At 36.9% G+C, this 27519-nt stretch overlaps 1 protein-coding gene across 2 annotated transcripts in view; it reads right to left on the bottom strand.

Moving 5' to 3' along the window:
* The window catches only part of ZNHIT6 (zinc finger HIT-type containing 6), a 105353-nt gene extending 80648 nt beyond the window's left edge, over positions 1–24705 (bottom strand). Inside the window, exons 1-5 of one of the 2 annotated variants that reach the window (XM_060626377.3) lie at positions 23837–24705; positions 22635–22700; positions 22442–22548; positions 22272–22357; positions 13131–13234 (exon numbers count right to left, since the gene is read on the bottom strand). In XM_060626377.3, the coding sequence (XP_060482360.2) occupies positions 13131–13234; positions 22272–22357; positions 22442–22548; positions 22635–22700; positions 23837–24498 (1025 nt within the window). In that variant the 5' untranslated portion in view covers positions 24499–24705. The remainder of the gene's footprint in view (positions 1–13130; positions 13235–22271; positions 22358–22441; positions 22549–22634; positions 22701–23836) is intronic. The other variant, XM_060626376.3, reaches the window with a different exon arrangement.
* Positions 24706–27519: the final 2814 nt, after the last annotated feature.

The following is a 27519-nucleotide window of genomic DNA, read 5'->3' as shown; positions in this document are numbered from 1 at the left end:
TGGCCCCAGTAAGTATATGCCTGTTTGGGGAACCATTAAGTTTCTAGTCTTTCACACTGTTGTTTCCTAAGTCCCTGCTGTTGCTCTGAAACTCTTCCAACCAAACTATATCCAAAGCTGCTATGGCAGAGAAACCACAGAGCTAAACATTTTCAATTAGTGAATAAGTTTGTATTGAGTCCCTATTATGTAATCCCTCAAAGATCACTGCAAAATCCACTTGTCCCCCATGACCACAACTGCTAAACCCATCACTTCATTTTCCTTTGCTCTTTTCTAAAGTCAGTTTGCCGTAAAGTATAATCATATACTACTTATAGGTTATCATGCAAACAAAATACTGTGCTTTATGAAGTGGATCAGCACATAATTGCTGAAGGAAAAAAAGTGCTACGGACATTAATACAGAGGTAGATGGGTATATTACTGCAATATAATTAGAATGCTGTAATGTTATCCAAAGAAAAAAAGTTTTGTCAGCTGTACATGATTATTTCTTTACAAGAGAGACACCTAGTGGCTGACTTCTAAAACAGGATTGGAGCTCAATTATTAATTCACACTGTTGTTAAATAATGGGCACAATTCTATCTTCATACTGTAAGTCCAAGAGATACCCACAGATAGACAACTAAAGAACCCTGAGGCAAAAGGGACTTAAAAATTCAGTTGTAAACTGACAGTTGTAAAGGAATGGTAAGTAGGACTGAGTTGCTTAGAGGCAATGTGTAGACAAACTGAGGGGGAAAGGAAGGTCAAAAGTTGGGTCCCTTTCTGGGAAATGGGTGGTTAGTCCACACAAAAGAGCCCAAGCCTGGAATTTACCTAAAAATGCTCTTGGGGAAGGGGCTTCTCAGTCCAATTCTTTTTTCCAGTTGGTAAGTCAAAATGCATTCCTGACCTCACTGCTGAATCCACAGACCCAAATAGAAATAAAATAAAACTTCAAGGAGGGACTCATGTGACCAAATGAGACATGCTACTTAATCCAGGTACAACCAATACATCTCTAGGTTTGATATCCAGGGCTTCCTGTAGCAAAACACTAAAACGCTACTGAAAAAGAGTGGCAACTGTGGATAAAAATGTGTATTTTTTATATGATAGTACCAGAATACTTTTCAGAGATTCGATTTACAACTCAAAATGTATAATGGTCCTGCCCACATCTATCAATGCCTTTTAAAATTACTATTTAAAAAAATTCATTTATTCTCAAAATAAGCATTGCATGCCAATGGTCTAAAATTCAAAAGGTACAAAACAGCAAATTTCCATCCCTGTCCCCTTCTACCCAATTTCCTTCCCTTAAGATAACCACTGTTACCAATTTGTAACATTACTCTGTATTTCTGACAATCATGCCATATTTGTACATTCAGACCTGCTTCATTCTTTTTCCATTATAAATACATACCATAATTTGTGTAAATAGTCCACTAATGAATTATTTAGATTCATACTACTCTTCTGCTATTACAACCAACACTGCATTGAATATCCTTGTACATATTTCATTTTCCATTTCTATGATTATATCTAACAGATAAATTTCTAGAAGTAGAATTGCTATGTCTTCCTGATCCATCTCTTTTCCACTACTGACCTTACCTTTGTACTGGGGCCAGTGCTTATTTTAAACCATTAGGACATTTTAGAAAAGATAATCTGAAAACCTCAATAGCATACGTTAAGAAATCCCGGAGAAATAAAACACAGACAGAGTTCATCAGCAAGTAAGAGATATCTTCAGGAACCAAAAGGAAGCAGGAACTAAAGACTATGGTGGAATGCTGAAGTTAGATCTGCTTTGAAAGCCTTTGCCAATCCTGGTAACAGGTTTGTGAACAGCCACGGGGTGATAGAAGACAAGATCTTGGGCCCACATAAGCTAGAGACCTTAAACTGGAATCAGAGCATAAAACCAGCAAAAGGGTAAACCAGAAAAATCCTGCATACCTATCAAAGGAAGACAACTAGGAAACTTTTTGACCTTAGTTTGGGCTCTAGGGAGAAAGGCAGAGGGAATAGAAAGATCTCAATTGAAAATGCAAAACTATTGTTTCCTCAAACTGGTTGGGGTTCAGATTATCCCTACTAGTACAGTCTGGGAAACTTAAGATGAAGAAATTAAAGAGGGTCCTGAATTGGTGCCATGGAGTATCTTGGCATAAGTAAATCCATACCACCTTCTGTCTCAACTTGAGTTCACGGCTACATTTTAGATAAACAACAAGGAAACCAATCACCATAATCAAAAGTCAGCAGAAACAGCAGACAGCAGTAACAGACTTCCAAGAACTTCTGACACTGGAATTATTTACACAGATAATAAATATTCTAAATTATTAAACAAAGGGGAACTTAAACATGAGAAAGGCATACAGTTCTATCTAAAAGACAAAACAGACTGCAAAAAGAAACAGAACTTCTAGAAATGAAAAATAAAACTGAAACAAACACTCAATGCATGAGCTAATAAGATTAGACATAGCTGAGGAGAATGACTTGGAATAAACTACCTGAATAAACTACCCCGAATGTAGCAAAGACAAATAAGAAATTAAAGTAATACCTTAGCATTTCCAGAACTGTCATATTCAGAAAGCACAAATCTCAAAGAAGATATATAAACTTAAAAAACATCCCATGAGGGGCACCTGGGTGGCTCAGTTGGTTAAGTGTCTGACTCTTGATTTTGGCTCAGGTCGTGATCCCAGGGTCATAGGATCACATCCCACACTGGGCTCTGCACTGACAGTGTGGAGCCTGCTTGGGATTCTGTCTCTCCCTCTCTGCCCATCCCCAGCAATTTCTCTCTCAAAATAAAATTAAAAAACAAATATACATTAAAAAATATAAAAAATAAAAAATCACATGAAGACCCATTTTGCAGTACTCCAAAGACCAAAGCGAAGATCTGCAAGTCAACTGAAAGGCGGGGGGGTGTGGGGGGAGACTATATATAAAAGTGTTCTCAACAGTGGCAAAAAAAAGAAGACAGTGGAATAATTGAATGGAAGTACTAAAATGTCAAGATATTTCATATTCAGCTAAACTATTATCAGGGTGAGCTACAGGATTCCATATATGGAATTTTAAATCAGGCAAAACTCACCTTCAAGGGAAAAAGTTAGAACAGGTTGTCTATGGAGAGGAGAGGAGCTAACAAGGGAAGACCTTGCTGGAGTGATGGTAATATTCTACATATCCATAGGAACCGTGTTATACAGATATAGGCATACCTCAGAAATAATCATGGGTTCAAGACCACCATAATAAAAGTAAATATTGCAACAAAGCCAGTTAAATGAATTTTTTGGTTTCCCAGTGCATAAAAAGTTATTTTTACACTATATGGTAATCTGTTAGTCTATTAAATGTGCAATAGCATTATGTCAAAAAAAACCCGTACATACCTTAATTTACAACTATTTTATTGCTAAAAAAAAAAAAATGCTGCCCATCATCTGAGCCTTCAGTGAGTCATAACCTTTATGCTGGGGGAGGGTCTTGCCTCAGTACTGATGGCTGCTGACTGATCAGGGTGGCAACTGCTGAAGACTGGGGTCACTGTGGCAATTTTTAAAATAAGACAGCAATTGGGGTGCCTGGGTGGCTCAGTTGGTTAAGCGTCCGACTTTGGCTCAGATCATGATCTCACAGCTTGTGGGTTTGAGCCCCACATATGGCTCTGTGCTGACAGCTCGGAGCCTGGAGCCTGCTTCCGATTCTATGTCTCCCTCTCTGCCCCTCTCACTCACACTCTCTCTCTCTCAAAAATTAACATTAAAAAAAAAAAAATAAGACAACAACCAATGATTTCTCTGTAGCATGTGATGCTGTTTGATAGAACTTTACCCACAGAACTTCTTTCAAAACTGACGTCAATCCTCTTAAACCCTACTACTGCTTTATCAACTAAGTTTATATAACATTCTAAATCCTGTCATTTCAATCTTCACAGCATCTATACCAGTAGTAGATTCCAGCTTAAGAAACCACTTTCTTTCCTCATTCATAACAAGCCAACTCCTCATCCACAGTTTTATTGAGATTGTAGCCGTTCAGTTGCATTTTCAGGCTCCACTTTTTTTTTTTTAATGTTTATTTATTTTTGAGAGACAGAACGTGAGCAGGGGAGGGGCAGAGAGAGAGGGAGACACAGAATCCGAAGCAGGCTCCAGGCTCTGAGCTGTCAGCACAGAGCCTGACGCGGGGCTCGAACTCATGAACTGTGAGATCATGACCTTAGCTGAAGTCAGACGCTTAACTGACTAAGCCACCCAGGCACCCCACTTCTAATTCACTTCAGGCTCCACTTCTAATTCTAGTTCTTTTGCTATTTCTACTACATCCGCAGTTACTGTCTCCACTGAAGTCCTGAACCCCTTAAAGTCATCCATGAGGGCCGGAATCAATTTCTTCCAAACTCCTGTGAATGTTGATATTCTGACTTTTCCCCATGAATCATAAATGTTTTTTAATGGCATCTAGAATGGTGAATCCTTTCCAGAAGGTTTTCAATGAACTCTGTCCAGATCCATCAGAGGAATCACTATATATGGTAGCTATAGACGTATGAAATGTATTTCTCAAATAGTAAGACTTGAAAATCGACATGACTCTCTGATCCTTGGGCTGCGGAATGGATGTTGTGTTAGCAGGCCTAAAAACAACATTCATCTTATTGTACATCTCCACCAGAGCTCTTGGGTGACCAGTTGCATTGTCAATGAGCAGCAATATTTCGAAAAAAATCTTTTTTTCTGAACAGCAGGTCTCAACAGTGGGTTTAAAATACTCCTTAAACCATATTGTAAACAGATATGCTGTTATCCAGGCTTTGTTCTTCCACTTACAGAGCATAAGCAGAGTAGATTTAGCATAATGCTAGGATTTTGGGAATGGTAAGTAAGCCTTGGCTTCAACTTAAACTCTCCAGCCGCATTAGTTCCTAATAAGATAGCCTGTGCCTGAAGCTTTGAAGCCAGCCATTGGTCTCCTCTCTAGCTATGGAAGTCTAGATGGCATTTTCTTCCAATATAATGCTGATTTGTCTACACTGAAAATCTGTTTAGTGTAATCACCTTTTTAAATTGTATTAGCTAGATCTTCTGGATAACTTACTACAGCTTCTACAACAGCACTTGCTACTTTACCTTGCACTTTTATGTTACAGGGAAACCTTCTGTCCTTAAATCTCACAAACCAACCTCTGCTAGCTTCAAAATTTTCTTCTGCAGCATCCTCACCTCTCTCAGCCTTTATAGAATTGAAAAGATTTAGAGCCTTGCTCTGGATTAGGGTTTGGCTTACAGAAATGTTGCTGGTTTATCTTCTATCCAGACCACTTTCTCCATATCAGCAATAGGTCATTTTGCTTTCTTAACCATTCATGTGTTCACTGGAACAGCATTTCTAATTTCCTTCAAGAACTTTTCCTTTGAGTTCAGAACTTGGCTGTTTGGCACAAGAGGCCTAGCTTTAGGTCCATCTTGGCTTTGACATGCTTTCTTCACTGAACTTAATCATTTCTAGCTTTTGACTTAAAGTGAGAGACAGGAGACTCTTTCTTTCACTTGAACACTTTCGGAGGTTACTGTAGGGTTACTGGTTGGCCTCATTTCAATATTGTTGTGTCTCAGGGAATAGGAATCCTGAAGAGTGGGAGAAAGATGGGGAGATGGCCAGTTGGTGGACCAGTCAGAACCTACACAACATTTATCAATTAAGTTCACTGTCACATGAGTGCAGTTTATGGCACCCCAAAACCAACTACAATAGAAACATCAAAGATCACTAATCACAAAGGTCACCATGACAAACATAATAATGAAAAAGTCTGAAATACTGTGACAATTACCAAAATGTGACACCGATATGAAACAAGCAAATGCTGTTGGAAAAATGGCACAAGTAGACTTGCTTGATGTAGGGTTGCCACAGACCTTCAATTTGTAAATAACACAGTATCTGCAGAGCACAGTAAAGTGAATGAAATGCAACAAAAAAAGGTATGCCTATCTATGCATTTGTCAAAACTCAACACGTGTATTCTTAAGATCTGTGCATTTCACTGCATGCAAACTGTATATAAACAGGACAAGTGAGGTTCCTATCTTTCAGACAATTGTTTAAACTTTTTTTTTCACTGAACATATCATGGATATCATTCCATGACAATATTTCTACAATTAATTTGTTTTTGTTTACCGGTTACCTAGAATTCTATCTTGTGAAGAGACTATCAGTTTGACTCAATCCATACTGATGAACACTTGAGGTTGTTGCCAGTTTTTACACTATTAAAAACAGTGATGCAACAGATATACATGTATCTCTATAAACTGTACTGATACATCTGTAGGCTAACTTCCTTGAGTAGGCATATATAACATTTTGAAAAATACTACCAAATTGCCTTCTAAAATGACCACTAAAGTATATTCTCAGCAACAGTGGAACAGCAAATTGGTCTGGCTAACCCGTACTTTCATTATATTAGATATTATCAATAAATACTTATGTGCCACATATTATATATGGCATATATATGCACATATGTAGCATATATTATTACGGCATATATGTATTATATATATACATATCTTTCTATGACACATGTAAATATGTATCTTTCCATGACCACCTATTCTTATCCTTTGCCCCTTTTCCTAATTAGGTACCAATCTTTTTTTTATTAATGCATAAACACTCTTTGTCATACATGTTAAAGTTTTTTTTTGTCCTGTTGGTCTTTTGAGTTTACTGTGGTCTTTTTTAACCACACAATTTTTTAAAATTTTTATGCAAATTTAGTTATTTTTTTTCCTTTATGGCTTTGGATTAAGTATTTCCTCTCTTTAAGATTATGAAAATATACTATTTTTTATTTCAAGTTTAGGATTTTGATCCACCTGAAATTCTAGTTAAAAATCCGGCTTTCCTCTGACAAATGGCAAGCTGACTGACTCGACCCCATTTATTAAGTAATTATCTTTATTAATTTGAAATGCTACCTTCATCAGATGCTAGAGTACCAAACAGCCTTATATCTAGTTTCTATAATTTAAGCTAACTATAGATTTCTATGTCAACATTAAAAAATTTTACTAGAACTTCATAAAGTTCGATGAGTCCAGCCTTATTACTCTTTTTCATATTTTTCCTGGTGCTTCTTCCATGTTTATTTTTCAAAATGAACATAAGTCATTATTATAAACTCTTTCCTTCTTCTCAAAAAAAATCACAAATCAAAACCAAACAAAATTAGTATTTTCATTAGGATCGCATCAGATATAAAAATCATTCATTTAAGAAATGTTATTTATATAATACCGAGTCTCCTAAGAATAGGTACCTTTTTCCATTTGTTCCAATCTTTTAAGTCATTCAGTACAGTTTAGGTTTTCTTCATATAAATCTTTCATATTTCTTCCAACAGTAATTGATTAGCAATGAGTGAAAGTGAACATAAGTTTATAATGCCCCACAAAGAGAGGAGGTAAACAAGTTAGCTCTGAAAGAGTCACTATTTTATTTATTTATTTTATTTTTTAGTTTTTATTTTTGAAAGAGAGAGAGAGAGAGACTGAGTGCAAGAGGGGGAGGGGCAAAGAGAGAGGGAGACACAGAATCTGAAGCAGGCTCCAGTCTCTGAGCTGTCAGCACAGAGCCCGACGCAGGGCTCAAACTCATAAACCATGAGACCATGACCTGAGCTGAAGTTGGACGCTTAACCGACTGAGCCACCCAGACGCCCCTGAAAGAGTCACTATTTTAAAGAAGTGGTCTGGGATCTGCTCCAGAGAAAGCAGGTGAGTCTTCTACTGGACACATTTCCTTATTAAGCTCTTCTATTTTTTAAGAGAGAATGTCAATCTTGCTTTAGCCTAACTTATTCCTTTTTTTTAAATTAATGTTTATTTATTATTTTGAGAGAGATAGAGAGAGGGAGTGTGTGTGCATGTGCATGGGGTAGGGGCAGAGATAGAGGGAGAGAGAGAGAATCCCAAGCAGACTCCATGCTGTCAGCAGAGCCTGACACAGGGCTTGATCTCACTAACTGTGAGATCATGACCTGAGCCGAAGTCAAGTCAGAAGCGTAATCAACTGAGCCACTCAGGTGCCCCTCAACTTATTCTTAACACAAGCATCCCTTAACTTTTCTTTATTCATTGAAGCTACCTATTATGACATTCCTGTAAATTCACCAGTCCTCTAAAATTCATCACTATTAAATACATTTTTGACCTCACAGATTGGTTAGTGTTATATTCCACCTTTGACTATAACATGAAAATTACATTTCCTATTCTTATAAAAATTTGCACATCACACAATTTTGCATATGAGACTTAGGAGATTCATACTGGTCGAATACTGGTCAAATACTCCTACCATAAAGGATACTTGGGTTTGCCATGAACCTATGCTTCTAAGGTACCTATTACACTTGCTATATAACCTACTGATAGTTCTACAGAGGTAACTCAGGCACAATTATACAGCATTAGTCACACTTCACATGAGGGTATTTAGGTTTTTTAAGCTTTGTATTTTGAAATAATTTCAGACTTCACAGAAAAGTTACAAAAACACCACAAAGAATTCTTCACTCTGTTCAGAAATTAACATTGGAATGTTTAATTTTAAACAAGTTCCATTTGAGTTTTTTATTAAACTGTAACTCAAGCTGCTTAAATAAGCAAATGGGCAATTTAATACTTTAGGAGTTATAATAGTCCTCTTAGTATACAGGACTGAAATCTCATGTGACCAGTAACAAAGTCCCCAAATATTTGAAATTTAAAGATTTTTTTCCTTACCTCCTTAGCCAGCAAAACCTGCCTGAGCCAGTTCACAATCATTTACCCATTGTAATGTAAATATTTGCATGTTTCACTGTAGACATAGTATTGTTTATGTAATACTGCCCCAGACCTCCTAGAAGTGAATATAGTAAATTTACCATATCCCCAAGGGTTTCAGCTAAGAGAAGCAGTGCTAGGTACTACTTTAGTTATCATTTCATTTAATCCATTCAATGCAGTAAATTCAATCCTGCCCAAGGTCACGTACTGTGTACTAAATGGTAGCGGCAATGTTCAAATTTAGGTTTCTCGGAGTCAAAGCATTAATCACTTCTGAAAGTTGAAAAAGAGTATTGAAAATGAGTCTCTTAAAAACAGACTACTGGGGCATGGAAAGTGAAAATAAATCCTTTGAAAAGATGTAGTATCCCCTCCTTCCAGCAAGTCAAATTTTACACTTGAACTCAGATATCACTCTGAAACGTGTAGTCAAATGTTTCATCTCAGTAGCAATTAAATAAAAGGAAATTTTGGGGCGCCAGGGTGGCTCAGTCGGTTAAGCGTCTGTCTTCAGCTCAGGTCATGATCTCGCGGTTCGTGAGTTCAAGCCCCGCATTGGGCTCTATGCTGACAGCTCAGAGCCTGGAGCCTGTTTCAGATTCTGTGTCTCCCTCTCTCTCTCTGACCCTCCCCCATTCATGCTCTGTCTCTCTCTGTCTCAAAAATAAATGTTAAAAAAAAAAATTTTTTTTTAAATAAAAGGAAATTTTAAAAAATGTCATTTGAATCAAATTAGCAATATTTTTTTAAGAGAGAACTCAGTGATAGCAAGATGTTTAAATAGGTATTCTCATATATCACAAATGGAACTGAAAACTGGTTTAGTCCCAGTTTAGTATTATTACTAGTCACATTTTCAGATGAGAAACTAAGACAAAAAAGTTAGGTGGTTTAGCTTAATATCACATAGCTAGGAGAAGGCTAATCATAAATAGGAACCTAGGTAGCTCAGGTCCAATTTGTGCTCTTAACCACTCCATTTTCCTATCTCTATACTATACAGAATTTTTTTACAACTATTTAAAACGAATCAAGATGACTGTAAGACCAAATTAAAGGATAAACAGACTGGTGAAAATATTCCCTATGAGAGTAAGATGAGCTATAAAAAAGCACATCTTAAAAGAGAAAATTCAAGAGCTCAGTCTTTCCAATAATCAGATATGCAAGAAAAATTTACATTCAGTTAAAGTGCAAGTATAACTACAATAGGCATTCTCATATACTTTTCTGATGAAGATACAAAGCAGTACTTTTTTGGGGAGGGTAATTTGAAGTCTCTCTCAAAAATTTTATTTTTTAATGCTTATTTTTGAGAGAAGAGCGCACACGCAAGTAGGAAAGGGGTAGAAAGAGAGGGAAACAGAGGGTCCGATGTGGGCTCTGTGCTGACAGCAGAGAGCCCAATGTGGGGCTTGAACTCACAATCCATGAAATCATAACTGGAGCCAATGTCAGACCCTTACCAACTAGCCCCAGGCACCCCTCTCAAAATTTTAAATGCATGCAGTCTTTGATCCAGCAATTCTACTTCTAGGGATTGATTGCAAAGAAAAAGTCATATAAGCACACAAAGCCATTTCTTCAAGGAAGAATTGTTTAATGTAATGTTTATTATGGCATTTCTAATAATTAAAAACCAGAAATAAGCTAAATGTTCATGAATATGGTAATAATTAAATAAATATGGTAGTCATAACTAGAATACACTACTTAGAAATATGGCAGATTTGCATTAACAAATGCAGCTGCAGAAAAAAGTATCCTTTTATTCATAAAAATATTAATAATTTTGAACTTGAAAAGAGCCATGTAACTTTGCATACTCTTATGTATTTAATGTTGTATTTTACTAATGGAAAAAGAAGAAAACATGATTAGAAGAAACATGAAATGTTATCAGTGGTCATATCCACATAGTAGAATTTATAGGTGCTATTTTTCCATTACACTTTTTTTTATGATGAAGATGTATTAGTTTTACAATTGCTACATACATTCATTTCTTCCTACACTCCAGTTAGTGGCTAGGTAAATTAATACACTAAAGGTCACAACTTTACACAATAGCTACCATCAGCTCCATTTTACATGTGTGAAAACAGCAAAGAAATTGAATCTAAAGGGGAACCCTCTTGTACTGTTAGTGGGAAGGCAAACTGGTGCAGTCACTCTAGAAAACAGCATGGGGGGGGGTTCCTCAAAAAATTAAAAATAGAATTACCCTACCACCTAGCAATAGCACTAGTAGGAATTTATCCAAAGGATACAGGAGTGCTGATTTGTAGAGACACATGTACCCCAATGTTTACAGCAATGCTATCAACAATAGCCAAACTATGGAAAGAGCCCAAATGTCTATCAACTGATGAATGGATAAAGGTGTGGTGTGATTCCACACTCAATGAAATACTACTCTGTGATGAAAAAGAATGAAATCTTGCCATTTACAACAACATAGATGGGACTGGAGGGTATTATGCTAAGTGAAATAAATCAGTCAGAAAAAGACAGGTATCATATGTTGTCACTCATATGTGGAATTTGAGAAACTTAAGACCATAGAGGAAGGGAAGGAAAAAATAAGAGAGAGGGAGGCAAACCATAAGAGACTCTTAAATACAGAGAACAAACTGAGGGTTGATAGGGTGTGAGGGGTTGAGGAGGCAGGGAAAATGGGTGATGGGCACTGAGGAGGGCACTTGTTGGGATAAGCACTGGGTGTTGTAGTAAGTGATGAACCACGAGAATCTACTCCCGAAGCCAAGACTATTCTGCATACACTGTATGTTAGCTAACTTGACAGTAAATTATTTAAAAAAATTTTTTAATAATATTAAAAAAATAATAAAGCCTGTTATGAAGTATGTTGCTAATGTCCTCATGGGAAAACACTAAAAAATTTAAGGAAAACCAACCCCAGACAATTGCAAATTCACCAGCCAAAGGCATTAATGCAGAAAGAGTCCAATTTGCCACTTCACAGATCTGAGGTGTAACAAAATAACTGAGTATAAATTTGGGTTCTAAATCTAAGAGACATACTGAATGTTTATTTTTGGAAGGGGAAAAAAAAAAAACCTCTAACATACATTCTTGTATTTATAGAGACCCCCAAATTTTACATTTGAGGGTACATGCTTTTTAGTGCTGAGAACTAAGCTCTCATAACAATCAGTCTGAATGGTTTCCTTCATAACACAAGAATATATTTTATATTTGAGAAGACATAAACCAGTTACCTTAAATTACAAACAAATTATGTCAATTTCTAAATATGTCAGCTTGAAAATGCACAGTGGAATCATCTCATATTTGATAAATGCAAAACATTACTTTATTTCTGGAAAGCTACCCAGGAAAAAGCAAAATCACTTTTTATAAATATTCCTCTTGAAACATAAAAAAATAAATGGGTAACACCATCTCCTAATATAACATTTTTTTGAAAAGGTGGAAATTCTATTAGAGTAATGATAATTCTGATGGTTTTGCCTTTTCAATTTATGAAGTGGTAAAACTGGAAGGGAACCTTAGGGTTTACCTAGTACAACCCCCACATCATGCAGATGTGGCCCAGAGAATTTAACTGCAAGTTACTAAGTTGCAGTTACTAAGTTACTAAGAGGCTAAGGAAGGAGGAACTCACTCAGGAATTTTTTTACTCCAAATCCAGAAGGTGGACATTTGAAAACTATTATCTAATAATTTAGTGGGCTACTTGATATATTTTGGGATCCTGTTCCCCTCTGTACTAATGGGACCTTTCAGACCTAACACTCTCAGAAAGCACAGGTTAATCTCTATTGTATCATCTATACTTCAGATTTACTACAGAGTAAGTTTTCCAAGCCTCTCTCTTCCTCAGCATTGGCTTTCAAGTGAAATCGTATTTCCCTAAGTAGAAAGGATTATAAATGCCAAACTGCTTGGGTCAAAATTGTGCAGGGTCCTGCTTTGATTCATCATTTTGCCCCTGAAACCTTCCATGGTATCTTAGGTCTCAGATACACACATACACACACATACACATAAACTGTAAGCTCAAATTTTTATTATTCACATGACATAAAATTAGTTAAAATTTCTAAATGCTTATTTTCAATTTGTGCGATCATCTTGCCACAGGACCAGTAACAAAAAGCTCACAGACTACACTTTGGGCAGCAATGCTCTATATCAAACCAAACCTTCAAAGATGTTCCTGATCAAATTAGAATACCCAATATACTAAGAATGAAGTTAGAAACTTACTTCTTATCAAAAAGTGTTGAATTTTCTTTCCTCTTTGTGAATCCGTTGGGTAGAAGCTTTAAATTAATACCTTGTTTTCTAGCACGATTTTTCATAAAATACATCTAACAACCAAAAATAAATAGAAAAATTAATTTTAAAATGCCTTAAATTTCAACAGTGAATAAAACAGTGTTCAAAATATGATAATTAACATTTATTGAGTACTTATGTTTCACAAACTGTGCTGAACATTAGTATCTCATTTAATCCTCACAATACTTTGAGACTGGTACCTACTACTACCCTCAATTTAGGAAGGAAAGTTAATGAGATGCCAACATTATACACCTATTTCTGAGAGTGAGAGCCTGTAATAAAACCCAGATATAGCCAATTCTGGAGGCTGTCTTGTTAATCATATGTTCTGTAAGCCAAAAGAAGGATTTAATGAGATGTTTAAAAACATTTGGTAATTCATAGGGGCTACTTGTACCGTTCCTTTTCTTTTACTGAACTTTTTTCTTGATGTTTATTTTTAGAAAAAGAGCGCATGCACACTTGCACAAATGGGGGAGGGGCAGAGAGAGAGAAAGAATCCCAAGCAGGCTCCAAGCTCAACACAGAGCCTGTTGCAGGGCTTGATCTCACGATTGCAAGATCACGACCTGAGCCGGTATCAAGAGTCAGATGCTTAACCAACTGAGTTACCCATGTACCCCTTTCTGAGGTTTTATACCATACTTGGCTGTATACAACTATACAGGTAGTTCACTCATGGGAGGAACCAAGGCATTGCCTACTTACAAGGCTTAACTTAATGTAGCTACTACGGTAGGCTATACAAAATGGGACATGTGAATATTCTGGCTCTGACATGTTTTACTCCACTACCCGTCTGGGTTGGCTGAGCAGAACTAGGCAATACCAGAAAGTAGTGAAGGAAGTAATATCATCAAGTTTTCTTCCTTGAACACTCAAATGGCAAAGTGTAAGTGCAAGTTTTTGGTTTTGCAACACTAAGAGTTAGAGAATTAAATCATAAGCCAAGGGAAAGGAAGAGTCAGCTATCACTTGTTAAAAAGAGAAATAATTTAAGAAATTACATGCAAGTTTATAACTTATAGGGCTTTGGTTTCAGTAATGGTGACAATTATAAGGACCAATTCTCCCACTGAAAACATCTAAGAATATCAGAGAATGGGGAAAAGACACATATGTAATAAAATACATTTCAAAATCACCTTAAAAAACACTGGAGAGCTAACAAGAAAACAAGAAAATACACGCCAATATTTAACAAGAAGTGAAAACCAGGACAGGTAAGCAAAGCAGTAATAAGAAATGGGCTGAAAATTCTCCAGATTTTTTTTTTTTGGCAAATTTTGCAAATTCTGGCAAATACAGGCTTTTCCTTTCAACAGCTTTCTCAGTAAGAGGGTAGGAGTTATGACTCTAATCTTTTAGGAACCCCTCATGAAATGAGGCTGAGTCACAGAATATGCCTAATTAATATTCAGGTAAGGGTGAACCAGAAATAAACCCTACCCCCAGAGCATGCTAGGAAATTTATATCAGAATGACTGGAACAGTGGAGGGTGCAGGGGGTGAGGAAAAACAATTCATCAGAAGCTGTGGTCATGGGCCAGTTCTTGCTCAGGTCTGAAATGATTTGCTTTGCTTGTGTGGTCAAGGGAATCTTAAACTTTCAACTTGATTTAGGATAGGCCCAGATTTGCAATATTCCCAGGTACCTGGCAGAATAAAAGGCCTGTGTCCTACTCTTGAAAAAAGTTCTCACAAATCATTTAAGAAAAAAAAGTAGCACTCAATAAAAAATAAGCAAGCATAAGGAATACAAGAAAACAAAGGTTAGCGAGCAGGGACCAAAAGAGAAAAAAAGAGGTAGCTGAGAATTCTCCATGTATTCAGACACTAAAAGAATCACACAGATTGTAGAACAGTTATGCAAAATTAAAAAAAAAAAAAAAAAGAACAGCTTGAAAATACTTGCAGTGAAGAGAAACTATAAAAACTGACTCAGCAAATTTTCATAAGAACTAACTAAAACTAGAACATATCCAGAATACACTACAGAGAAAAAAAGATAAAAAATCAATTAAGTTAAAGGATAGGTAGGAAGAAGATTTAACTTACATTTATGATAGTTTTAGAAGACAGAAGGAATAAGAAATGGGCTGAAAATTTCCCAGAACTGATCAAAGATACAACACAGATTCAAGAAATCTAACAATTCTCAAATAAGATAAAGAAAAAGAAAAGATGCATGTTCATATTATAGTACAAATAACAGAAAACATAAAAAAATGCATCCAGAGTAAAAAAGATTTCAAAGGCAATTAAAAACAACAGATGACTTTGCAACAATAACAATGGAAGCCCTAAGACAGTGGAACAATAATTCTAAACCCAGAATTCTATAGAGAAAAATCATTTTAGAGTGAAGAATGGGAAATAAATAAAAATTCAAAAAATCTACAAAGTAACCCAAGTGGTGGTAACCAGCAAACCGTCTCTAAAGGATATTCTAAAGGATGTACCTGAGGCAGAAAAAAAGTGATCTCTAAGGGTCTAAGGTGATGACAGAAGGAATAAAGGGTCTAAGATGATGACAGAAGGAATAAAGAGCAAAGACAGTGGGAAATATAAAGATAAACCCAAATAAACACTGGCTGAATAAAACAGTAACTACTGTATGGAGATTTTTTTTAAAAGTCAATTTAAAGAATTGAAACAGGAAGAAAAGTCAGTATAGGGTTAAATGGAATTTAAGTTAACTGCTGATAAACTTATATTTGCCTGCTACTTATCTTTATAAATACATTTTGTTGGAATGTAGCCCCCACCCATTTGTTTAAATATTGTTTATAACTGCTTTTTTGCTACACAATGGCAGAGCTGAGTAGTTGTGACAGAAACCATATTGGCCTGGAAGAAATATTTACTATTTGACCCTTTAGAGAAAAAGTTTGCCAACTCTTGTTTTAAGGTCTTTTGCATTGTCTAGGCATTTGGTTCAGGTACTGCTTAACTTCAGATATTGGCAAATTAAGCATGCATATTGTAATGTATAGCGTAACCAACGAAAGGATAGAAAAAGGGTATATATCTAAACTGATATATAAACATATCTAAACTGATAAACTTATATCTAAACTGATAAAAGAGAAAAATTCAGATGATTAAAAAAAAACAAAATCAGCCCAAAAGACAAGAAAAAGAAAAAAAAAACTGGGACAAATAGCAAAACTAAGGTGACACACTTAAAGTCAAATATACAGGTAATTTTATTAAAATGTAAATGAGGTTAATGATTCAGTTAAAAGTTACAGATTGTCAGATGGGAGAAAAACTGGAAACCAACTATGTCCAGAACATAAGGACACAGAAAGGCCTTAAGTAAGGAAAAAAATAGCCCACACAAAAACCAACCAAAGAACTGATACAGCTTTGTAAATGTTAGTCAAAGTACAAAAAAAGCTAGAGACAGAGAGGGTTACCTCATAATGCCAAAGGTTAAATACACCAAGAAGTATTTCGTGAGGTATGCATTTAATAATTTAGCCTTAAAACACACAAAGCAAAACAAACTGAATCACAAGGTAAACTCACAGATCTGTTTGATTTTATCTATTGAGAAATGTTAACATACTTCTCTTTAAAAATTATAGACAAAACAGACCGAAAAATAAAAGTAACATTATAAACAATTTGAACATAATTAATAAATCTGACCTAAAAAGTATATATAGAGTACTATATTCAGCAATTGCAGAATTTTTTTTTAACGTTTATTTATTTTGAGAGAGAGAGAGCGAGCGTGCACATGCACATGCATACATGCATGCAAGCAGGGGAAGGAAGGAGAGGGAGAGACAATCCCAAGCAGGCTCGACACTCAGCACGGAGTCCAACACAGGGCTTGATTCCACGACCTGGGTATCATGACCTGAGCCTAAGTCAGGAGCTGGATACTCAACTGACTCAGCCATCCAGGTGCCCCGGAATATATTTTTTTTAAGCAGAGAACATTAAAACTTTGACCATATGCTGGGCCATAAACACAAGTCCTGATGGATTTGATTTGATTTCCTAAATGTTATATTTATTTTTGAGAGAGGGGGGGAGAGAGAGAGAGGGAGAGAGAGAGGGAGAGAGAGAGGGAGAGAGAGAGGGAGAGAGAGAGAGAGAGAGAGAGAGAAAGAGAGAGAGACAGAGAGCAAGCAGGGAACAGGGAGAGAGAGGGGGAGACATAAAATCTGAAGCAGGCTCCAGGCTCTGAGCTGTCAGAACAGAGCCCGATGTGGGACTCAAACTCATGAACCATGAGATCATGACCTGAGCTGAAGTTGGATGCTCAACCTATTGAGCCACCCAGGTGCCCCATGTCTTGAGGCATTTTAAAGGAATGAACTTAAAAAAGTATGTTCTCTGATCATAATGCAATTAAGCTAACATAAAAAAGATATAACAAAAGTTAAGAGGACACATTAACAAAATAGAAAAAAACGTAATAGCAACTGATCTAGGAAAAAAAAGACATAAATAACCATATTACAAAAGAAATTACTATAACTCCTATAGACATGTAAAGGAGAAGGTTTATGAAGAACCTTATGCCAATGAATTTGAAAATTTAGGTCAAATGAACAAATTCTTAGAAAAATGTAATCTATTAATACTAACTCAAGAAGACACAGAAAACCTACACACGGTCCCACAAATAGTAAAGAATATACCTCAGTGGCCCAAACTCTAAGCCCATACTGGTTCCTTAATAAATTTTACCAAACTCCCAAGGAAGAAGTAATTACAATATTAGTGAATGCATCCAAGAATAAAATGGGAACATTCCCAAATAATTTTCTGAAACTAGAATCATACTGATACAGAAACTTGGGAATACCAAAATGGAAAATGAGAGGTCAATCTCACTAATGCACAGAAATACAAAATGAATGCATGGATAAGGTATATATATATGTATAATACAAATGAATTCTGCAAAGTATAAAAAGCTTGATATGATAATGACACACCATGCAAGTTTAGCTTAAAATAGAAAATCAATTAAAATATTATTTGTTATTATTAGAAAATTATAGATTAAAAGAACACAAATGAAATAATCAAATACAGAAAAAGTATTTGATAAAATGTAACTACCATTCATGATAAAATCTGATAACAAACTAGGACTAGAATTTCCATAATCTAGTCATCAAATTATTTCTAGAAAAAATTTAAGAGCAAACGTTATGGTGCAATTGTGAAAGTTTCCCCTCTATGATCAGGAGTTGCAAAACAGTATGTACAGAAGAGGTAACATAGCGGGCCTGAGATGGTTATCTTTAGGCTAGTGTGTGGGAATTTGAATGACTGGTAAATGGTTCCCTAAACTAACATAAAACTTTTCCTAAAATAGTAAGTATGGTTCACTGTGCCTGAATTGTCTGTAAAACAATATGGTTTGATTTCCTTTTCTTCTGGAAGTCTGGAATTTGGCACTCGCTAGGCAGAGGGTGCTTATGTGACCAGCCCCCATAAAAACCTTGGGCAGTGAATCTCTGATGAGCTTGCCTAGTAGATACTACTTCACATGTGTTATCACAACTCATTGACAAAGGGATTAACTGCATACTGTGTGGACTTGGGGCTTAAAACATAAATATCTACTACCAACATCAGTACTTGACACTGAATGGGAAGTCCTAACATAAGGCAGTAAGACAAGAGAAAGAGAAGAATAAGGACAGAAAGATAAAAAGAAATTGTGATGAAATGTTTAATAAATGTATTAACTTCACAAATGTATATAATTGAAAAATCTCAAGGTGTCTATTGATAAGGCACTGGGATAAATTTTAGTGCTATAAAACATAGATTATAATAACACAAAAAAAATAACAACAAAAATCTCATTCTTAAATACCAGCAAAGAGATAAAAAAACAAAAAAAGAAAATGCTACTTAAAAAAGCATGAAAAAATAAAGTGCCTAGGAATAAATCTAACAAAAAATGTGTAAGATCTCCACTGAGAAAATTAGAGAGATACTAAAGCTATTAAGTAAATGCAGATACAACACAGTGAAGGATTTCAAGATTTAATACTGTAAAGAAGTCCAATTACCCAAGTTACTCTATAAAATAAATGCAAACCCTATCAAAATTCCCAGGAGAATTTAGGGGACTGTAGAGTCAGCAGGCTGATTCTTCACATTTTTATAGAATTACTAACAGCCATACCCATACTAAAGTATAGCCATACTCTAAAAAATGAACAAAGTCATAGGAAATACTCTATGAGATAATTAGTTGCAGTAAAAAACTACAATTAAGAGGGGTGCCTGGGTGGCCCAGTCGGTTAAGCCTCCGACTCCTGATTTCAGATCAGGTCACGATCTCACGGTTTGTGAGATCGAGCCCCATGTTGGGCCCTGTGCTAACAGCAAGGAGCATGCATGGGGTTCTCTCTCCTGCTTTCTCTCTGCCCTTCCCCTGCTTGCTCTTGCCATCTTTCTCTCTCTCTCTCAAAATAAATAAACATTAAAAAAAAAACAAAAACCTACAAATAAAGGAGTGTAGTATTGGTGTATATAGATAAGTAGACCAACAGAATAGAATAGATAGGTCAGAAACTGCCGCAAGCATGTATGGATGTGTGATATATGACAAAGGAGGTCCTACAGAGCAGTAGGGAAAGGATGAATTTTTCAATAAATGGTGCTAAGAAAGTGGATTATCCATATGGAAAATTAAATGGGATCTCCACATGATACACAAAAATTAATTTCAGGTAGTTTACAGTCATAAATGCAAGATGCAATACTTTACATAAAGCTTTTAGAAAATAATTATGGAAGAAGAGATTCATAAATTCAAAGTATAAAAGAGTTTCTTTATAAATACGTAAAACTACTAACAATAAAGGAAATGTACAATAAATTTGACTATATTAAAAAATTAAGACCATCTATTCATCAAAGACACTATAGAGAGTGAAAAATAAGCCTGGGAATGGAAGAAAGTATTTATAACATATACAACCACCAACAGGCATCCAAGAAATACAAGGAATCTCTACAAACCAGTTAAGAAAAAGAAAGTTGACCATGAGCAAGAGACTTGAACAGGAATTCCACATGAGGAAATCCGAATGGCCAATAAAATATTTGAAAGATGCTCAATCTCATAAGGAATCAGAGAACTGCAAGTGAAAAACCCCAGTAAAATTACATAGCCATCAAATTTACAAAAATTTTAAAACCCTGACCATATCAAGTATTGGAGAGGATGTGACAACAGGTACGTACACCATTGGGAGTCTAAACTGGTATAACCACTTTGGAAAATGTTTTGGTTACATCCAGTAAAACTGAAGATATGCACACCCCACAATAAAACAATTTCACTCCCAGGCGTAAACCCTAGAAAAAACAGGTGTGCACATAACCCAAAATTCATTAACAAAAGTGTTCTCAGTTTTAAGGGTTTTTTTTTTTTGTTATTACAGAAAACCCAGAGTCCATGAACAATAGAATGGATAAATAAATTGTAATATGGTCATAAACTAGAAAACTATTCATAAGAAAAAAATGGATCAGGGAATGGCACAAGGGAGTGGCAGGGCATTTTTGAAGTTGATAATGTTCTAATTCTAGACCTGGGTGGTAGTTAATGGATGTCCACTTTATGATTATTCACTGAACAGTGTATTCCTATTTTATCCTTTTTTTATATGTATGCAAGATTTCACGATAAAAACAAAAAATTTAAAGAGTAATTTATTTTTTAAGAAGAATTTTATGTTCTTTTTTTTAAAGTTCACTTATTTTGAGAGAATGTGTGCACACGCGCACACAAGCAGGGATGGACCAGAGAGAGGGAGAGAATCCCAAGCAGGCTCAACACTGCCTGTTAGGAGCCCGACATGGAGCTCAAACTCACCAACCATGAGATCATGACCTGAGCAGAAACCAAGAGTCAGACACTTAACCGACCAAGCCACCCAGGTGCTCCTAAGCAGAATTTTAATTATCCTTAATTAATCTTGAGAAAAAATGCTGATGAATGACAATTTTCCTTTCAGATATGTGAAATGTCAAGTCCGTATCAGTACAGTAATACCAATAAAATAAGGTGTTTTAAAAGCAATAAAATTCTGCAACTCCAGTGTCAAAATGGCCTTTGAAAAAGGAACATAATTCCATGACATGATTCAGTAACACTATTAAAGAATTTCTAGAATGGCAGTTGAAATATATTTCAAACATGTAAACTTTAATTCTGCATACTGCTGAAGGAATGAAAAAGGGATAAAAGGGTATGAAAATTAATTGTATTAAAACAACAAGCCCTGTTAGTTTTTCCTTCAAAATTAGAATCTAGTCACTTCCCCATAATTTAACAGTATTATGCAAGCCACCATCATTTCTCATCTCAACCACAGTGATAACTTTGTAACTGGACTCCCTGCTTTCAATCTTCCACTTTTGCCCACTAATGCTCATTTTTCAGACAGCAGCATGAATGCTCTTTGAAAAAGCAAACGTGCTCAAAACACTGCCATGGGCTTCTATTTTCACTTAGACTGTATTAGGAGCCCTTACCAGTTTCTCTAACCTCATATTCAATATTCTCTCCCTCACTCAACTATGTTTCAGTCACCCTGTCCCCATTTTAATCATCAAATGTGCCAACCTCCCCTCCAAGCCAGTCTTTACTTATGCTTTTATCACTACCTGGATAGTCTTCCTCCAAAGGTTCACGTGGCTGCCTCTTTCTCATTATTCAGATCACTGCTTAAATGTCATCTCTTGAGAAGCTTCTCCTGACTCCTATATTGAAAATACTTTCACAATCTCCTCCCAACAAACACCATTTTCATTTTCTTTAATTTCCTGTGCTTTATCTTCCACAGGTATTTAACTCTGTCTGAAATTATAGCTGTGCCTCTCATCTGTCTCTCCCCACACTACAAGCTCCATGAGGGGAAGAACTTTGTTCTGGTCATAGATGTATCACTAGTAACTGCAATAGCTCTGGATCATAGTAGTCACTTAATACATTTATTAGGTTTAAAAATGAATCTAACTGAGTAAAAGGAATTGTAACTGTAAGGGATGAAAAGAAATACTTACATGTTTATTGCTTATTGGTCTTTTTAAGAAAGCATCTCTAGAAATGTGGTCTGCTGTTCTTGCCACATCTTCCAAAAATCGATAATCTAAAAATTTCAAAATAGAAAAATAAACAAATGACATACGCAATGGCCAGGAATCACCAATCTGCTATGCATAAGATGACTTACCACTAAGCAGATTCATTTCAGTAAACTGTTGTATGGAAACATATGCAGTTTTATCTCGAACTCCATTACATGTCAGTTCTGCTTTGTGTTTCTTTACACATGGCAAACTGAAGAGACAAAGAGGAGGTACTTTTATACTCTGAGGTAAGAAGGGTATAGAGAGAGGTAGTAAGGTAGGAAATTACATATATACCTGCAGGAATATCGCATACAACGTGGACATTTGTACTTTGCTTCTTCTGTACCACAAGTTTCACACCTACAAAAGCCCACGAGAAACTTAATATTAATTCTACTTATTTATTCATAAACTTTAAATGGTGAGTTACTCATCACAACCAATTTATAGACATGTAGTCAGTGAATAAAGTATATGCCAGGAACCGATAAAATACTCGACAGCTGTCTAACATCCTTAGAAAATTCTCCTCTAAGAAAACGGTCTCCAAATAACATTTACAATGTTGTCAGTACTACGTAATTCAAGAAGACGTATTAAATTAAAAAAAAAATCATCTCACTTTTGACTTCTTTTTTCTACTGCAATCAGAGAATGGTATCATTCATTAACGTTTTAACTTGTAATTCCTGGCAATCTGCTAACAATTGTATGTGCACGCATTAATGAGAAGTCCAATCCATGAATTTAGATACTTAAAGGCACACACGCCAGAAAAAGAATATAAGACCCAGTCAAATTTACAAAATGTCAGCTGCCATCTTTTCTTCTCAACTCCACAGCCAACTTAGAATAAGGATTAAAATAACCTAGAAATACTATTAACCATCATCTATCTTTAATTGCTCTTCTAGGATCTTGGGATACTGAAAACCAAACTACAGTTATTTTTATTTGGCCCACTGTGTTCTAACAGTTAACAGTCCCAATTTTATTTCCTATGCTGTCACATGATCACACACTATAAGGAAATTAAATCAAAAGCAGTAAATATTCATAGAACCCATAAATTAGACAACTGAGTGACTTCAAGTGCATTTTTATCTAATTTTAACTTCTCCACTTTTTCATTGTTAGTTTTATTGGACTTTTCCTTATCTCTATCATCTCTTTAAGAATAATAGTGTGTCAAGAGCATATTAAGTCAAACCAGAATCTGGCCCAAGGGTTTTCTGGTCCCCAGAATTTTCACTTCCTAATTTGGCCACACTGTCCACTGGACACTAACAGCCTGAAGTATTTTCACTGTATTTGTTGTCATCTGACAAAACCCTGCCTTCCCAGTTCCCCCTTCCCTCCACCACCAACAGGCAGGCTTCAGGGACCAAAATTTGCATTTATTTTTCATTATTCTACATCTGGCTGCTAGATTTCCTTCAATCTAGACAACGGAGGACTCTACAGCATTTCCCCCAATGAATTTCTCCCTGTCCTACCTGGACATGGCCAGTTTCCGCTTGAAGCCCACTGGGGGATTTATGTGAGGTTCTTCTTTCATCTTTGTATCATCCATCACTTCTTCTTTTGGAAAATACTTCTCTTCTTTTACACACATTTCATCCACCATTTCCTCCTTTTTTATGTTCTGACCAACAAACACCTCCTCTTTTATCTCCATGGTAGCTTTCTTCTCTTCCTTCACATCTAGCCAGTCCATTACCTCTTCCTTCACCTTCACTTTCTCTTCCTTTACATCTGTTTCGTTCACCTTCTCTTCTTTTACCACAAAACTACTATCCATCTCTTGCTTCACTTCCAAAGTGCCTGGTTTCTCCTCTTTCACCTTAGGTCCATCCTCTACCTCCTGCTTTACCCATCGGCCATCCAGCATCCCTTCTTCCATTTCTGACCAGTCCGTAACTTCTTGCTTCACAACCGTTAGGTCCACTCGCATTTCCTCTACCCTTTGCCCAGTTCCTTCTCTATCCTCTGTCTTCCCCATTCCTGTCAATCCGTTCCCCGCCTCTACACGGCCGGCCTCCGTCTCGGCTGTGCCCCCGACTCTCTCCCTACCGGACTTGAGCCGTAGCCGCGACCCTTCCGCTCCACTCTGCAGACCTCCTCCCAACGTCTCTTCATTTTCAACAGCAATATTCATCAGCTCACGACCCTTGGCCTTTGCGGCCACTCTGTCCTTCAATGAGGCTTGTCCACACCAAAAGGAATGAATTGAGAGCCGGAACAACACCGAAAACCACCCACGTGTGAGCCCGAAAGCCGCAAGCAGCAAACGCCGGCCTGGCGCTTCCGTCCGAATCGTCGTAAAGCAACGCTTCCGTGCCTTTCCACTTCACGACTCTTACAGCCCTTTACGGCTCTGCGGCAGTCGGGCCAAGAGTCTCCGAGAGAATCCGAGTGAGGCCACGCCTCCCTCTTCTGAGGCGGGGCTTCGCCAAACCCATCCCCTGGGGGGAGGCAGCCTCCGCCCTCTTTCCCCGCCCCCCTCATCTGGGCGAGGCCGTACTTTTCCGTACAGAGCAGAGGTGCCAGGCGGAGAAGACCAGTGTAAAACCCTGACAGTTTTGGGATGGTAAGACCCACCCTGATCTGCATTAAGGATGAATCTTGTATGAAAATGGAAGAAATAGCTAATGCCACGCCTCTGCAAGCTTCATTCTTCACCTGTACTCTGGAGACGACTGCATTACAAATCTTAATATTATTGTGAAGATTAAATGGAATCATACGTGGAAATAAGCTAATAGTTACTGAAATAAACTCAACACATGGTGGCTAGTGTTACAGGGTATCCTGAGAGGTTTCAGATAGGAAAGAAGAAATTAACTTTTATTCTTTCAATTCTGTAACAGTGCACAACACAGCCAGTTTCCCATCCCCAGAATCCTACAGGATTTTCTCTTTAAGACTATCTAGATCTAGATCTATCTAGATCTAGATATCTCCCTATTTAAAGACTGGGCCAGAAGGTCAATCCCCAAGAACAGATCTAAAAAATACACACACACACACACACACACACACACACACACAAAAACAGGGGTGCCTGGCTGGCACAGTCAGTGGAGCATGGGACCATTGATCTCAGGGTGGTAAATTCAAATCCCACATTGGGTGTAGAGATTCTTTAAAAATAAAATCTTAAAACAAAACCCACAGTTACTTTTCAAAATTATTATTATTACATACACTATTATGTATATTAGGAATCATCACGTCATGTCTGCGAGGTGTTTTTCTCATTGTATAAGGAGACTTTATAGGAGATATAGTTTTCTTGCTGCATAAGGAGACTTCAAAGAAATGACCTCTCACCTGTAGGCTGCTATTACCTCCTCAATGATGGGCATTTCGCTGTATTACTCATTGGCAAGTTGGTCAGGAAATGAGAATTTTGATTGGGTGAGCAGAGGAAGGGAGGGAGGGAGATAATTTTGAAACCTAGTTGGGGCACCAGGGATTAAGCAGTGCTGGAAGGATCACTGAAGTAAATTGGGAAAGTTTAGTAAAATATTCTTGATGGGTAGTGAGAAAGAAGTTTCCAGAGGAATCATATGGATAGTCTCTTTCAGAGATACTTAGAGGTGCTAGATGCCCATGGAGTCAAAGAAAGCCTGACTGGATTTTCAGACTAGATTACATATTTACACTGGGGAAAGCGGAAATGACAGGAAGAATCCCTGTGGTTTTTGCTAAAGATAAGATTTGTGAGATGGGAGCAACAAAAAGGAGTGTTGATCCTCAAGAAAATAAAACCATCTGGATTTCCATTTAAGAACACAAAGAAAGTTCTGGAACTACAGATTAGACACGAGACGCATAAAGACTTTGTAAGATTTTAAAACTTTTGTTCCTACATTTGTTCTTCTTATGATCTGTGTGTTTTTTTCACAGTCACTGGAGGAAAAATTGTTATGCAAGTAAGGCTCTTCAATAGCATCCCAGCTAATCAGTTACCTAAGTTAAACAACCAATGCTGTGGGACTGTAGTTTTAATGGAAATATCAGAGATTGTGGTGGTATTGTTGAACGGTAGTTTGAAGGAAAAGTGACACTTGGGTGGTCTTGAAGGCGAGAACTTTGGGTTGTTGGAGTATAGAGCATGGCATTGTATGCAAGGCTGGAGACAGGACAGGGACAGAGAAAGGGAGGCAGAAGTTATATGGAACTGTCACTGAATTCCTATCCAGTTCCTCAAACTCCTTTCCTTCCTTTTTCTACCTCACTGGAATAGTGGGACCGGCCCAGCTCCTTCACTTTAGGATTATATCTTCTTGCTGTACTATCACTTCTGTTTCCTGCCTCTGTGCCAGGCATCACCTTGCAGCTCCCCTAACCACTTTGGGAACTGGCCCTTTGCCAAAATCATAGTTGAGTTCATTTTAACAGCCAGAAGCCTGGGAGTGCTTTCTAGGAAAGCCTTTTAGCTGTGACTGAAGTGTCATGAAAAGGTATATATTAAGGATGGTTAAAATCATTTCAGTGGCCCAGCAGACACTTTGTGTAGTCAACTGTATGGCTGACTGCAGAAGGAGGATTAGAAGGGCCTTTCCTGACCCTTCAATGGACAAGTAAGAAAACAAAGAGTCAGAGAAATAAAATGATTTGCTCAAGATTACGTGGCTATTAGTGGCAGCACTGAAACAGAAAATTAACATTCTGGTCAGAGCCTAAGATAAAGGCCGGGAAGTGGAATTACAGCTATGTCCACCCAAGAGGCAGGAACCAGAAAGACTGGAAGCCTGAGTTTTATTTTGTATGGCTATGTGTTGTGATGTGTTGCAGGTTGGGCATTTCAGAAACAAATGCTGATAGGAGTTATTAGGAATCAATACTGGTGAAAAGAGGGGCGCCTGGGTGGCGCAGTCGGTTAAGCATCTGACTTCAGCCAGGTCACGATCTCACGGTCCGTGAGTTCGAGCCCCGCGTCAGGCTCTGGGCTGATGGCTCAGAGCCTGGAGCCTGTTTCCGATTCTGTGTCTCACTCTCTCTCTGTCCCTCCCCCGTTCATGCTCTGTCTCTCTCTGTCCCAAAAATAAATAAACGTTGAAAAAAAAAAAAAAATTAAAAAAAAAAAAAAAAAGAAAAAAAAAAAATACTGGTGAAAAGAAAGGAGAGCAAGCAGAATTGGCCAGAGGAAGCATTCAAATTGTGATACAGT

The sequence above is a fragment of the Panthera onca genome, chromosome C1 (genome assembly GCF_046562875.1).
Source record: "Panthera onca isolate mPanOnc1 chromosome C1, mPanOnc1 haplotype 2, whole genome shotgun sequence".
Taxonomy (NCBI): Eukaryota; Metazoa; Chordata; class Mammalia; order Carnivora; family Felidae; genus Panthera; species Panthera onca.
The sequence above is the reverse complement of the archived record's forward strand: the minus strand, read 5'-3'. Positions and strand labels throughout refer to the sequence as shown.